The 15,210-nt window shown below is 55.2% G+C and overlaps 5 protein-coding genes across 5 annotated transcripts; all 5 read right to left on the bottom strand.

Moving 5' to 3' along the window:
* Positions 1 to 3,600: 3,600 nt before the first annotated feature.
* On the bottom strand, positions 3,601 to 4,437 carry JKF63_05768 (uncharacterized protein; the record flags this gene model as incomplete). The annotated part of the gene is made up of 1 exon (XM_067901722.1): positions 3,601 to 4,437. The coding sequence occupies one exon, from the start codon at positions 4,435 to 4,437 to the stop codon at positions 3,601 to 3,603; it is 837 nt and encodes a 278-aa protein (XP_067757748.1).
* Positions 4,438 to 5,550: 1,113 nt separating this feature from the next.
* On the bottom strand, positions 5,551 to 6,630 carry JKF63_05767 (uncharacterized protein; the record flags this gene model as incomplete). Its single annotated transcript, XM_067901721.1, has 1 exon — positions 5,551 to 6,630. One exon carries the CDS (start codon positions 6,628 to 6,630, stop codon positions 5,551 to 5,553), a length of 1,080 nt encoding a protein of 359 aa, XP_067757747.1.
* A 670-nt stretch (positions 6,631 to 7,300) lies between these two features.
* On the bottom strand, positions 7,301 to 8,194 carry JKF63_05766 (uncharacterized protein; the record flags this gene model as incomplete). Its single annotated transcript, XM_067901720.1, has 1 exon — positions 7,301 to 8,194. One exon carries the CDS (start codon positions 8,192 to 8,194, stop codon positions 7,301 to 7,303), a length of 894 nt encoding a protein of 297 aa, XP_067757746.1.
* A 956-nt stretch (positions 8,195 to 9,150) lies between these two features.
* Positions 9,151 to 11,904, bottom strand: JKF63_05765 (uncharacterized protein; the record flags this gene model as incomplete). Its single annotated transcript, XM_067901719.1, has 1 exon — positions 9,151 to 11,904. The coding sequence occupies one exon, from the start codon at positions 11,902 to 11,904 to the stop codon at positions 9,151 to 9,153; it is 2,754 nt and encodes a 917-aa protein (XP_067757745.1).
* A 1,993-nt stretch (positions 11,905 to 13,897) lies between these two features.
* On the bottom strand, positions 13,898 to 14,950 carry JKF63_05764 (uncharacterized protein; the record flags this gene model as incomplete). The annotated part of the gene is made up of 1 exon (XM_067901718.1): positions 13,898 to 14,950. One exon carries the CDS (start codon positions 14,948 to 14,950, stop codon positions 13,898 to 13,900), a length of 1,053 nt encoding a protein of 350 aa, XP_067757744.1.
* Positions 14,951 to 15,210: the final 260 nt, after the last annotated feature.

Raw genomic sequence — 15,210 nt, 5'->3', positions numbered from 1 at the left:
CCAAGACGAATTGGGATGAGGAGGAGGGGGGAGAGAGAAAACACAAAAAAAAAACAAGTCTAGCGACATTACATGTACATATATAGAGCGTGTATAGCACATATTATAGATATGTGCACATATCTAGAGTACAAGTGCATAATATATACCTGTGATGTGAGGGCGCCTGTAGGGCACCCCGACATGCAAGGAAAAAAAGGAAAAAAGAAATTCCAGAGAGAAAGGGGCATGATAAGAGGGAAAACAGCCATGACGGTGACACTGGTGGTAGGGGTGTGCTTGAAGAGGGGGGAGGGGAGGGGGGGGAGGGGAGGGGAGGTGGGGGTCACGTCGCGGTAGCATACAGATTGTCACGAAAAGACAAAATAACGAAAAAGCCTCGCTTGGTTTGATCATTGGTGCTGTTATAAACGAGTGAGCACGAGATCACACACACACAGCACAAGGACTGGTCAGAAAAAAAGGGTGAGGAAGGTGCGCTCATGAAGAACAGCTGTCTTCTTGGCTGCTCATGTGCTCTGTGTTGCTCGTCTATCCCCCTTGCCTTCAAGGAATTGAGAGGAAACACTGCAGTTCAGTCCCGAATAGCGGACTCGTTTTCGATCAAGGCCTTTGTCCCTCGCTTTCCTTTGGCGTGCTCACGCGCAGCTGCTTCTGCCGGCGCTCGGTGAAGCCCAACACAGAAAGGTGTCACGGTATGTTCCTCATCGGGAGGGGGGGGTGAAGGATGAAGGCTGACCACACACACACATTTTTTAGGGGGTTAGCGTTGTCCCCCTCCCCTCCTTCTCTCTCTTGCCTTCTGTTTGCAAAGAGCGTTACACTCTTGGCGACATGAAAATATATATAAATTGAGGGAGGGCAAGAAAGAAACCTTCAGGGGGTTGAGAGACGGCGAACAATACAGCCCTTGTCGACCTCCCTCCTTCCCCACGGAAAAAAAAGGGGGGTGAAGAAGAGAGAGGAGGAGGGGAGGGGCACAAGAAAGGTGGATACCGTGATGAAGATACGATACAGACTAACAGGTGGCGGCCCGCCACATCTCCTTTGTTGGTGTTCGCGTTATTTCTCAGATGAGATTTTTTTTTGACAAGCAAGCAGACAAGAAAAAAAGGAGGCGGATGACAATAGGAGGAGGAGGAGGAGGAGAGGGGGGGGAGGTGAACGCAGAGCACACACATACGAAGAGAGAAAATATATATTTATATTTCAAAGAAGACTATTCCCATTCATCGAAAAAAAAAAGTAAAAGGAGGGCACCCGCCGTACAGTACGGAAATATCAAGGGAGGGGAGAGGGGAGAGGGAAGAGGGGAAAGAGGAGGGGAAGTAGCTCCTATAGAAAAAAAAACGATGAAAAACGTAGAAGAAACAGGAGCACCTCACCGCTCTATTCTTTCCCACACTCCCTCAAAGCTTTCGAGCCCAGAGAAGCCTCCCTGAACCTGCTTGCTGCTATTGAGGTGTGGATGCGACTGCGTGTATGTTACTTTTTTTTCGTCTCCCCAGTGGCGCCTGGATGTTATCCTTGCAGAGAGACCCACACGCACTTGATGTGGACAGCAAAACGGTGGGGGAGGTAGGGGGGGGGGGGTTAAGACGTAGGAGTTAGGGGTACAAAGAAATCCAAAGAACAACCACTGGAAACCGTGGAGGTCAAGAGGGCAGGCGAGAAACAGCGACAACAGAGAATTTTGTTTTCTTGGCAGGGGGGAAGGCAATGAAGCAACAGGCAAAACACACTCGGGAATGGACGACAAGGCATCATCGCTTAGACCGTCGCCGTTTTTTTTTTTTTGAGAGCGTCTATTTTTTCTTCATTGACCTTCTCCACAGCCTCATTTCCATTGATTTGTCTTCCTCTTGAGTTCGCATCAGCACGGATTCCTTTTTTTCTTCCTTCTTGTCCTTCCAGATGCATTTTAAAAGTTACTCGGAACGATCATCACCACCCCACGTGTATATGTGTAGGGGGTAAACTCCTCCTCCACTCCCCCACCCCGGAGGATATGGAGTATAGGGGCGAGCCGGTCGCACTTTTTGCTCCCCCTATATATACACATATATACACACATATATATATATATATATACACACATATATATATACACATATATATACACATATACACACACACATATATATACACATATATATATACACATATATATATACACACATATATATACACATATATATATACACATATATATACACATATATATATACACATATATATATACACATATATACACACATATACACACATATATATACACATATATATACACATATATACACACATATATATATACATATATATATATATAGGGGAGGAACAGGTTTCTCGTACTGTCAGGCCGCTGTCTTTCCTTACTGTAATGGCACGCCCTCGTTCACGATTATACTCTTCTCTTGCTCGTCTAAAACTAATTGATGAACGAACAATATTAATGCACCGGAAACATAAAAAAAAAACAACAAAGTCATTGAAGACTCCACCAGAGATGAAGGAGAGGTATGGGATGGGTGAGCGCAGCCCACACTTCTCTCTTCCATGCCTTCACAATCCGCACTTTTTTCCTTCTTCCTCCCCCGCTGTTTCGCTCGTGTTTTTTTGTCCGCGTCAAGTGAGAAGAGTTCGCCGTGCTCATAACAGAGGAAGTATTCACACACACACACACACACACACACACAAAACCTGGCTACGCACGTCACCCCCTCCCCCTCCCCCCCCGCGCCCCCCACCTCACCACCATCGCCACCACCACCAATACAAACGGCTGAGGTCCGCCCTCTCTTCTCAAGGGAGGGGAGAGACAGTCTGTGTATCACCCAACACATCAAAACAAAAAAACAATCCACAAAAAGAAATATCTGATGAGCTTCCCTATGCGTTAGAGAATACGGAGAGACGGGGGCGGACAGAGGGGAGATAGAAAACGAAACGGAGGAAGAACAACGAAAAACATCGGTGGATCGCCCTCCGCTTGGATCCGCAACAGATTCCACTGTGGTCGCTGTTATTTTGTGCAAGCGAAGAAAAAAAACGACTCAGTGTGACCATGAAGTAAGCCCACACACGAAGCGGGAATCAAAGTGGGGACATAGCAGAGAGAGAGGCACTTGAAAAATCACTGGAACATGTTCGTATAAGCACCAACACACACACACACACACACACACACACATACAACGGGCATGTCTCATTGTCATTAAACAAAAATGGGCTGGTGGAGGTGTGGTAATGGGGCAGCGGCGGTTGCGTGCCACCCCACCCTCCGTCGAGGATGATGGTGAGGCCACATACGTGAACTGCTAGCCTGCGTCTGTGCGTGTGTGTGTGTGACGCTGAAGGGTAGGCTAGCAGAAGCCCCGTACGTGTACTCCCGCCGAGTCCCGGTGTGCTGCAGCTTATCCCCACGACGCATACGTTTCACCCAAGCGGCCTTCTAGTCACCAAAATAGACCCTGCAAAAGGCGGTCATTCTTTGGTTGCTGTTCTCCGTTGCGCGAGCAATTGTTTGCACTTTAATTTGGGAGCAGGTGGAGGAAGAGGTGGTGGCGGCGGCGGCGGCGGCGGCGCCTGTCCACAACTTGGCTATGCAATGACTATGCCTATCCGGCTCGCCAGGGTCTGGAGCGTACGGTGTGGCATCACGTGGGCAAAAATGTTACACACCATGTGCGCAGCGAATTCACGGCGCCTTACCAGGCATGCCGAGAGGAAAAAGTTCAAGTTGAAGCTGAGGAGCAGACCAGCCGCGAGCATCGCGGTTGATGTGTAGTACAGCAACCGATTCATAAAGGAGTCGTCGTTACGGTAGCTCAGCTTCCATAGACCGTAGTAGAGCAGCTCGAAACGCACCACGTCGAAGAGAACCTTCGTGATACAAAAAGCCGCGAGGAGGGCGGTGCACAGCCGAAGCTGTTCCCGCCATGGCAGGAGCAGCAGCGACCCCTCAATGGGCACCCCAGCGTCGTTGTAACGAACCGGCCGACCGTGGGAAGCAATGAAGTGGACTAACTTCGACTTGAGCAACCGGTACCTTGTCATCTCGCGCGTCCTGGTACTGGGGTGTGTAGCGTCGGTCTTCTGACCAAGTCCAGTGGCAATGTCCTCCGCCATGGGCGATAGAGAGCCATTAGACGACATCCCAGAAGCAGTGGATGCGCTGATGTCGTTTCTCTGACGACCAACGACAGTGCTGATGCCGTACCGGGGAGCGCGCAAGGGCTGCGTGTAGTGACGCCGCTCACGCGCGGTGGAGCGTGTGCCAGTGGCGTAAGCGCGATGCTGTTGGAACTGCAGTGCAGCAAAAGTGCCAACCCCTGTGACGGGTGTGGTCATGCCAGCGATAGGTGCTGCTACCCTTGCGGCCCGCTCATACCGCGGGATGAGGGCGCCAGCGTGCCAAAGAGAGCAAAAACGAAGCATCGTGGCAGAGGGATAGACGCGTGAGCTTAGAAAAAGGAGGTAGAGTCTGCGTGTGCGAGAGGGAGAGAGAGAAACGCTGTACAGGGAGCGCGCGGCCTGACGTCAAGACACAACAACGCCAGCGATTAACAACACAGACGGAGGGGGAGAAAAAGGGGGAGACTCAGTGGGGGCTTCTATGGGCAGGGACGACAAAAAAGAACGGAGTCCGCTTGTGTCAATGTGCCCAGAAGTCGCGGTAAGTGCAGGTTCGCGTGTACGTGCACTCGAAAAGTTCCACCAGACGCACCAATTGTGTGTGGGGGGGAGGGAGGGCGTGTCAGAAAATACGAGTGAAAAGAAGAATAAAAAAACGAAACTAAACAAGAGTGTGATAAGGCAACGCCATTCCACTTGCAATGCTGTTTGAAACGGCGTGTGTGAGCGTCAAAGTGGAGGAGGGGGAGGAGAGGGCGGGTGGCGGGGTGGTGCGCGCAGGTTGGGGGTGTGGAAGGGGTTCGTCATGATTAGGATGGTAACACCGTACGAGAGGGAACACAAGATGAAGTGAAGAAGTCAGAGAGAGACCCACTAGATCGCACTGGCATTCCACATATTTTGGCCAGACGTGAGCGTTTGGCCCTCGACGCCTTCTCCACGGCACTATTGAGTTTCATGGCCTCGTATTCGAAACCGCCTGGGCACCGGATACGACCTAATCGTTTTTCGGTAATCTCGTCGAGGATGCCATCCGCATCCATACACAACCTCGCCATGGAAACTTGTGTATCCTATTTATGTTTTTTTGTTGTTTTTGGCGGGTGATTTCCTCTTTGAAAGCGGGGTTTGATGAAGGGGGGGGAGAGGAGGGGGGGGGGGGCGCCCGCCAGCTGCGGAAATTATTTACGCTCCACACGAGGAGGGGGGAGGGGGGAGGAGTAGGGGGATCCATTTCCCTCCCACCCTGCGGACCCCCTCTCTGGCCAGAACAGCCCCACCTCCCACCCTACGACAGATATACAAAAAAATGAGAGGGAAAAAATATAATATATATTTTTTTTGTACGAAAAAAAAATCAGGGTACCACACCCCTCAAACCCCCCCCTGCCGCTTTCCATCGTCCAGGTAACGTACCTACGCGAAGCGCAGGAGATCATCCGCCATGCGCAGCGCCTCCGCCAGCTCCTGGTCCAATGTTGACTCCTCTTCCACAATCGTCCCGGCCTCGTCGTAGGCGTGCGGTTCCAGCTCGCTGCCTCGGCCGGAGGCCAGGGAAGCGCCACCCGCCACGCCCTCGCGCCTCATCATCTTTGACGGCCTTCCGTTATTGGTTGCCAGCAGGTCCGTGGTGGTTGACGGATCCACAGCACCTTTGGCAGCTTGCCGGTGCTGCGCTCCGAGGAAAGAGTGGCTGCGTGCGCGACTCTTCCACAGCGCCTGCAGTTCCTCGAAGGCAGCCAACTCCTCCTCCGACATGGCGAGAGGTGAGATGTAGAAGGCCCTCGCCGCCTCCTCCTCCGCCTGTTCCTCAGGTGTAACGACGATCTGCGGCACCACACCGGCCGAGAGCACGCCGTCGTGATCGGGGTAAACAAACTCCTGGTGTCCCGTAATCTTGTGATGACTGATGATCGCGATGCCGTCCTGCTGCTGCTTTGTGGCACTCGCTGCTCGTCCATCAATGGCGCACACGTCAGGCGCGGCCGTGAGACAACCAGCACCGAGCGTCCCCGACGAGTTGGCAGCATCGGTGGTTCTCGTGGTGGCAGTCCCGCCATCCTCGACTGGACACGAGCTCGCGCCTCCGTGCGCTGAAGAGGCGGAGGTGCAAAGCGACACGGGCGAAGTTGAAGTACAGAAAAAGGCATCCGTAGCGGAGAGCGCCTTGCCGGCGCGACGGCGCACCGGACCAAGACGCTGGGGGGCCGATGGTGGCAGAATCGGGCCATTGCCAGAGCGCTCATCTTCGACATCAGTGGCGAAGCTGTTGTAGCCCTCCTCCTTTGAGTAAGCCTGGAAAGCCTCGCGCCACAGAGACATCCACTGGGGCAACACAACGCATTCCACGCGGGACTTGCGCTGACGAAGTGCGGAAAGCGAGAGGGTCTGCCCCACTGTATACTGGATGCTGGCTGGGGTGTTGAGGTGCACAAAGCCGCTGCCTCGAGTCCCCTCCCCACCACTGCCGCCGCTCTGATCAGGCGAGGACGACATGCCTGTAGTGCACTATGCTTATCCCCTGGGTGTGTATAGTAGAAACAGAGAGGAAGGAAGGGAAAAACTTTCCCCACTCCACCTTGTTACAGTGGTGCTTCGTTGCTGCCCAAAGAAGTCAACGCAACTGGCTGGTCCGTCGTGCATACAATTCGACGCACGCACGCAAAGCCCACAGCACTACGACATCCAACAGAGAGAGAGAGGAGAGGCGAAAAATAGAGATGAAGGAGGACGCGCACACATCGTCGCTGAGCAACTATACTACGTCGACATCGTGACAGTCTCCGAGGAAACGGTCAGACGAAGCGGAGGGCCCGCCGATGCAAGTAGCAACGACAACCGAAGCCGCGCCATCGGACCTTTACGGTCGGAAGCGATAAGACTAATATAATCGAAATATCTGCACCCCTCTCCCTCGTGAAGAAAAAAATGGGGTGGTGGAGGCAAGGCGAGGCAGTCCAGACACACGCATCCACAACTCAACCTGGAAAGCCTCGGGGCGCACACGTAGAGAGAATTGTGCCCAGTGGAAGAAAAAAGGGGGGCAGGGGAGGGAAGGAGGGAGACCACCAAAGCGCCCCCCCCCTCCCTCCCCCTTTGAGCACGGTAAACCGCCTAGTGAGAAAATTTGTGATTTCACGAGGCGAATGCCGCACCCGTATCATGATCAATCTGGCTCATCGATGAAGGCGCGCACCGCCGCTGACAGTGCGCTTGGTGCCGGCAGATCGGGGGTATCGAGCCACTCACCCTGGAAACCGTCCACTTGCATCTTGGCCTTCACCAATGCCACCGGTACACGAAGTGCTAACAACTCAAAGTAGCCACGCAGTCTCGGATGGTTGCGCATCTGCAACCTCCCAGGTCGCAATTCCAGCGGCGGGGGTGGGGTCGGGGCATCAGCTGCAAGCCGCGGCATCGGCACCGGGGCGCCGACGATTGCCAGGGTGGCGGCACGTGCCGCCTCAGCCTCCTTTGCCTTGGCAGCCGCACGTGCTACACCAGGCGGTGGTGGCGGAAAATCCTTGCGGTAGCTTCCGGGCGGTGGTCGCGGCCCACTGTTGCGTTCATTGATCAGCGGCGGCGCTGGCAGACCCGGCGCGCTCACAGCATCGCCGCTCCTGTGGATGGCGCCACGAACGTGACCGCGACGCCCGCGACGGTCATGCGCCTCGGGAGCTTTGGAACGGCCGTCCCTATAAACAGCACCGCCATTTCCATCTTCCATGCACGAGACACTGCTTTCGGGGTCGGAGGAGTGCGTGCCGCACTCTTCTTCTTCCTCGTCCACATCCGGGTCCGCAGCACCGCTGGAAAGAAGCAGGTGCTCTAAAAGCTGCGTCTGTAGCTCCAACTGCTGCAAGGCCTCTGCGGTGTGCACAAGCCGCGACTCACACTCGTCGGAAAAGCGGTTAAGAAACTGGACAGTACTAATGACAAACCTATTCACGAGGCACACTACAACCTCCACATCAGCGTCTGCCTCGGATACGGCCGCTTCAGTGACAGTTGCCTCAATGGAACTGGCGGCGGGGTTTCGAGTCAGGGCCGCTGCTGGCATCTGGGAAACACACACCGCTCACGCGAGCTCAATACATGTGTGTGTGTGTGGTAGTGGTGCGGTGCAGTGGTAGGGCGGGAGTTGCAGGAAAAAGACGAAGTAACAGGTGTTATCAGCTTATCGAGAACTGTCGAAAGGCGCGCTCGCATTACGTACTGTTACACCCGAGAGCTGGGGATCGGACGAGCGAAAGACCTGGACAACCAATGGCGGGGATGAGGGAGGGGAAGGGGAGGGGGGGGAGGATGAGGGGACGAACAGGGAATCTGAAGGGACATGCATCTACTAGCACACGAACACACAGACAAGAGACGACACGGTTCGAGTGAGCCAGGAGCATGTCCTTACCCCTAAAAACCCTCTACAATACACACTACAGAGAGAGGGTGAGGTGGGTCGGCCAGCGGGTGCCAACCACACTGGAAAGTGTAACCACACGTAGCAGTGGAAGAATGGGGGGGGGCTGGCGATCCACTACAAATGAATGCATCAGGATTGCATCGCAGAGAGTGATGTGAACATCACCACAGACTTCGGCGCGGGTGGGGGGGAGATGTTCATTTGCCTCTAGTGCCTCGTTTTCCTCTTCGCTCTTCTCCTCTGAAAGCCTGAAGCAAGTCGACAAGACCCAAACGGCAAAAAAAAAAGTGTGCTTGGCAGCAAATGGACGCATATGCCAGACTCCTCTCTTTCATTTAAACTGAACACACACACAGTCAGCGTGAGTGTGACCCCCCAATAGTTGGGGGGGGGAGGAGGGGGGTAAGGGTCAAAGTGCAAGAATACAGAGCCATTTAAAAAAAGGAGATGGGAAAGAGGACGCCGCCTCACTCGAAACCGCTTCCATTCTGTTTACTTGCACTTGACGCTCTTCATGTGTGAAGCGCAGTCTTGGCGCGCGAGGGTCTTCTAATGTGTATTGGCGGAACAAACACGCACACTACCCACCCCTTTCTCTACTGCAACTCGTGCTCCGCCAAGCCGTCGACATACTCGTCCATTATGACGCCGACCTCCGCCATCACCTCCCCCCAGCATTCTTCCATCAGCGCCGCCGTCAGCCGCTGAGCAAACACAAACTGTGAAACAGAACTGGTGTTCCACAGGCGTTCGTTATAGGCGATGTACTGGAAATGGTTCATGCGGTACGCACACAGTCGCTGGACAATCGCCTCTGGCACCTCGCCGCGGCCACGCCGGCGACGTGCAGTCTGCACCGAAGCAGCGGCCCTCAAATTCCCGGTCTGCTCCACAGGTGTTTCTCCTCCAACTTTCGACTCCTCATCAGCGTCACCAGACACAGAACCGTCGCCGACCTCTTTACCCTGGCTATCTGCACTCTCGAGTCCAAGTCGGACCATGTTCGCGTCCAGCCTCGCTAGGCGGTGCTGCAATTTCGTGTAGAGAAGCATCTCATCTTCGACCTCGCCACTCATCGTCTCCAGGGACGGTTCTCCGTCGCCGTCGCTGCCAAGGTCCACCTCAATGGTCGCGTCAACGCCGTCGGCGTAGGGTGCTGCATACGCAGCCTCGACATCAAGGTCCACCAGGTCCCCCTCGAGCGAGGAGCCGTTTGAATTTGCGACGTTGCCGCCTGAAACCCCACCGATCTTTTTCGAGGACAACGCCTTCGCTGCGGAGCGGGCTGGTTGACTCCCCATTCCGCCACCCGGGGCCTCGGTGCCCTTGTACACTTGACGCAATAACTGCTGATGATCAAGCAGCATGTGGTCAATCGCAACTGAAAGTTCCTCCAGTGATTTATTCGTAGCGGAATGGACACGGTCACCCGTTCGCGGGGCAGCAGATGCAGCACTGTCAGGACACTGCAGTGGTGCCAACAGAGATGCATCTGTGTGTAACGGTAACAGTGATGCATCGTCCCTCGGCAAATGACTTCCAGTACCATCGCGTACACCGTCGACTGTTGCGAGCGGTACCGAGACGGTGTGCGGCCTAGGCGATGGGCCAACGCCAAATTCGCTATAGCCAAGCGAAGTCGGCACAACATACGCACTGGAGGCGCACCGCGTTAGATGGGGCAAGAGGGGCGCTTGCCTGTCATGAGAGCTGGAACCGGTGCGGTTTGGGGGGATAAAGCCGGTACGCGACACATGCGCCGCCGCCTGCCTCACCGCCTCAAGCGGAACGGGCGCGCTATCTACAGCGCCCTTTGGTTTTGCCTTGGGTGCCAGGCCGCGACCGAGACGTGGAGATTTGGGGAAGTGTGAGGCTGACACGCTCAGACTGTTGCTCCCAGTGTCCTTTAGAGTTACACTATCTCTGCGCACAATCTGCTCAGCAGGGCTGCCTACTCCGTCGCCAACGGTTACTGCCTCGCAGGCGTCACCGCCGCCGGTGCCAGAGAGAGGGAGGTGCAGTGGAGGCACAGCGAAGGCAGTGTGGGGTGCTGAACCGCTGGCCCCACATTCGGGCACCACCACCGCACTCGTGGGGGTCTTGGGAGGAAACGCAGCGATGTCCACGGTGGTAGTGAGGGGCGAGAGTTCGATTTTCTCCCCAACGCGCTGAGCCCCGCTCTGGTAGTCCTCCGTAGATGCAGGTCTGTCCTTCAGCAGTGGAACTTGTACGTTGCGCACCCGCTGTGAGTCGACTTCCAGCGAGGGTGACAACGCGGGGGGCCATTGGCCGTGCTGCTGGGGTGGTGTAAAGCCGACGCTGTGTGGGTCGACATCGCTAAAGACCTCGCGCTCTGGATGTGGCCGGCAGGTAGAGCGGCGACGTCTACGTTCGTAGTCGCTGAGCTCACCGGTGTTCTCCTCTCCATAGAACGCCTCATTTGGACAGAACAGCGCCCCCTGCTGAGTGGGAGTGGGGTGCTGTGGGGGTGGATAGTAGTGGGCACGTAAGTCTTTCTTGTGGTAGACATACGCATCGTGGGGAAGGTCTCGGTGTTGTACTGCATGCGCAGAAGAGGTACGTACCCCACCCCCACGGCATCCGTAAGCATCAGCGCCGCACCTGTCTTGTCCATCGTACTTTGTAAGCGGAGATGCGTGAGACTGCACAGCTTCACCGCGGCGGTTGTGCGCCGGTTGTAACGTCTCGTCGTCATAAAGGAAATCCTCCTCCACAAACGCGGAGGGTCGCTGACGTGGTTGCGCCAGTCGAGAGAAAAACGACTCGCGCTCAGAAGGGCTGCGGTGTACACCGTGACTGGCCCGACGGAGGCCGTGCTGTCGTCGCGCCGTCGCTGGCGCTGCTCTAGGAACTTCGTCCCCGGTGTTTTGCCGGATAGATGCGTGCAAACGACGGGTTGCATCAGCACCGCTGCCAACTCCCTCCGTGTCCTTGTTAAACCGCGCTGCTGCAATACGGGCCTCAAACCCGGTGGAGGGTGGTCTAAACTGCATACGAGCCGGGGCGACTGCATGCCCACTCACAATAGGTGAAAGCCGCCTGGCCGAGCTTGAAGTTCGAGCTCTGTCCCCGACTACTCGGCAGTTCGGCGCGCCTCCCCGGCGAGAAACTGTCGGCGGCATGACATCATCGCCATCATCAGCTGACGGTCCGCAACACCCCCACCGCGAGAGAGTGCCGTTGCGAGAAAGTCCCTCGAAGCCAATCGTGTCCAACATCTCGCTCACGTCTCGGTGGGCTACCCGTTGAACGATGTTCAGCAATTTGAAGCGCTGCACGAGAACATTGAACTCGCTACTGGACGGGTACACCAGCGTCGGAGAGGACATCGCTACGCAAACACGTCGCCTACCTTCTCTCTTTCTGGGCGTGCGTGTGTACCCCTCTCGAAGCGCACTTACTCACGCTACGGATGTCGATAAAACAAAAAGTAACCCGACACACCCCGACACACGCGCACACAGGCAGACTTCGAGGACGATCTCTCTCTACTTGTCACCTAAATTGAAGTGCAGCAGCGGAGCGTGCTTGAAAGATCTAATGATATATATGACAGTCAAGAAGCAGAAAGAACAGCGAAAAAAAAAGATGTAGGCGCTCGCCTCTGCGCTTGTTTGTTGATTCTCTCTATGTGTATCGGTGTGCTTCTGTGGATTGAGAAGTAGAGCGCGTGGCGTGGATTGAAGGAAGGGGAGGGGTGGGGGAGGTAAAAGGGAGTTAGCAACCCTAATAAAAACAACGGCTTGGCACAGGACCGGCACAGCCTCCCCTTCTTCCCCTCTTCCCTCTCTTGGTAATTTTTCACTCCCCTCTCCACCCAACGCCAACCCGTTGGGGGGCGAGTGTAAGTGTATGTGAGGAGAGAGGGGGGGGGGTCTATGCGCACACACGCACACACACACACACACCTGCTGCGGTCCCCTCTTGCGCAGTCAAAAAAAAAAAACACAGCAACGAAACAGAATGAGCGCTGCGAGACCGGAGGTGCAAAACAACAGAGAGGCGTAGCAGTAAAAACGGCGAGCATTAAATACGGTGATCGTGGTAGTGGGGGAGGGAGGGGAGGGGGAGGGGGAGAGGGAGGGAGGGAGGGGGAGGGGGAGGGAGGGGGAGAGGGTGGAGGTGATGAGGTCAGAAGGTGAGAAAGAGTAAGAGCGGGGCGTGAATTAGAGGCCCTGAACAAGAAGGAAACGTGAGCAGGAGGCACCTCCAATGACGATGCGACAGGGCAGGAAGAGTGCCTGCCTCCCATGCCAGACGCGCCGTTGGGGGGGGGGGGGGGGAATTGGTGACACACTCGCGTAGAAACGAATATGCGAGTGCGACTCGGGTCAAACGCATCTGAGGCTCCCACATACGGGGAGGAGGCCGTTCAACAACAAAAAAAAAACTTTCCCCCTCCTCTTCTTCGAGTGGAAGGAGCACCGTGCAGCCCCAATCTTTCATTTTCATTTTTTTTTTTGTGTGTGTGTGTGTGCTGTTTGCTTATTTGGTTAACGGTGTCACCTTACAGGGGGGAAAAAAGACGAGACACACACACACACACACATATATATAAAGAGGAGGACAATCCAAGTCACAGAAAGGTGTGAGACAAGAGAGAAGAGACGGGAGCTATATAGAGAGCGGTGGTGATTAGGGAATATAAAGTCTCCCTTCCTCCCCGTGTCCCTTGCATCAATGGCATGAAGGTATGCAAACGTGTGGGTGTGCCTGTGCACGAGCGTCCTGGCGGGGCGGGGTGGGGGTGGGGTGGGGCAAGCTGAGGGAAGCGGGGGAGGGAGGGGGGAAGACGGGTGGAAAGCAGCAAGTGCTGCATCGTGGCGCTGAAAGAAACAAATGGAGAGGGAGAGGGGAGAGGGAGGTAATGTATCTAGACACAGTTCGACACTTACACACACACACACACAGACACACACACAGAAGTATCGATAATTATTAAACACACACTCTCTCTTTAATTAACAACTTTGCATTAAGTAATCACCCCACCCCCTACCCCAAATCTTCGCATGTAGGTAGCCGCATCAACTCTCGACTCCACCCACCGCTGCTGTTTCCGTTCCTGGGTTAGCTGAGGACATTCCTCTGGACGTTCTCTGCGGCTCAGAGGTTCAAACACACACGCCTGGTCGCGAAATAAGGGAGGACAAAGTGGCATGACGCAGACACTACACATCTACGCATACGATATGTACGGCGGTACACTCGAGTGCACCGCTCCTTCCCCACCCACCCACCCACCCACTCCCCTCCCCCTCCCCGCTCGCCCTAGCACAGGGAATCCACCCTCCTTCTTCTCTTGAAGCTATCCAAGACAGCTCAGAAGCCACGGCCACCACGGCCGCCACGCTTGACACCACGGCCGCCGCCGCCACGACCACGCGGAATGATCTCCTCCTCTTCCTCTTCCTCTTCCTCCTCCTCCTCTTCCTCATCGACGTCGCTGAGGCCGTCGGGAGCCTCACCTGTGTAGTACCGCACGGCGTTGGGCACAATGCAGGTGTGCAACACTTCGAGTATGCGCGTGCGCTGCTCCTCGTCGTCGCCGTCCTCGGATACCTCGTCGTCCTCGCCCTCCTGTTCGTCCTTCTTCTTGAACAGCCAGAAAAACGACGGCCTGGGCACTTCGCGTGAAACAGTGCGAATTTGGCCTGTGCGCTTCGCCCGCTGCTTTTTAGTGACGGTGTCCACCATCACGTTCTTTCCTGGCTTCCATGTGATGGGAGATACAGTCAGCTCCGACTCACCGTCCTTGATGGTTACCTTGGCGGTGATGGTCTCCTCCTCGAAAAACGCATTTGGCGAGAAGGTAAAAACCACCTGGAAGCTACCGTACTCCCCCTCCGCTACACATGACTGGATATCGATGAGGTGCTTCAGAACGTCCTCGTCGTGCGGCTCGATTGTGCTGCTGATCACGGCGTGATGGCGCAGGACACGCAGCCAGAACTGGGGCAGGCCGGACGCATCGGCGGCCTTGGCAACCTCATCTCCGTCGTCCACCGCCACAGAAACCACGCCAGCGTGGTCTTCCGGCATGCCCTTCATCACCTCCTCCTCGGAGACGACAGTGCCCGTGACGATCTCCCTGCGGCGTTGCAGGAGCGGCGCAAAAAGGGCATCGTAACGACGCAGAATCTTTGTTTCCTCCGCCTTGAAAGCCTTCAACTCCTCCGTAAGGTCCTTGTCATACACGGAGAGTACCTGCGCTCGCTGGCGAATCTTCTCGGGCAGGCTTTCCATGAAATTCTTCGAGAAGTTGGGGTCGAGGTACTTCTGGAAGTCCAATGTGTCTCCCACCTCCATCATGTCCTCCTCTTCATCCTCCTTTGGCACTACCACAGGTGCCTCGCGCTGGTGCTTCGGCGGCATCTTTGAGCAGACACGGCCAATAGAAATATATATATATATATGTGGCGGGAAGGAGTATTGCCAGGGGTGCGCACTTATGAGTCGACTAGGGAACAATCGCAGACCTCTTGTTTTATTTTTCCTTTTTTCTTTGCAATCTATAAAAATAATAATAATAATAAAAACGTTATGCCTATATGTGCTTTGCGTATATCGCTCAGTTAACCTAAGCAAACCCGGGAGCCACAAGACAAGCGGGGGTGGTGGTGGGAGGGTCGAGG

Source organism: Porcisia hertigi, chromosome 19 (genome assembly GCF_017918235.1).
Source record: "Porcisia hertigi strain C119 chromosome 19, whole genome shotgun sequence".
NCBI classification, from domain to species: Eukaryota; Euglenozoa; class Kinetoplastea; order Trypanosomatida; family Trypanosomatidae; genus Porcisia; species Porcisia hertigi.
Note: the sequence above shows the minus strand (reverse complement) of the source record. Positions and strands in the feature narration are given on the sequence as shown.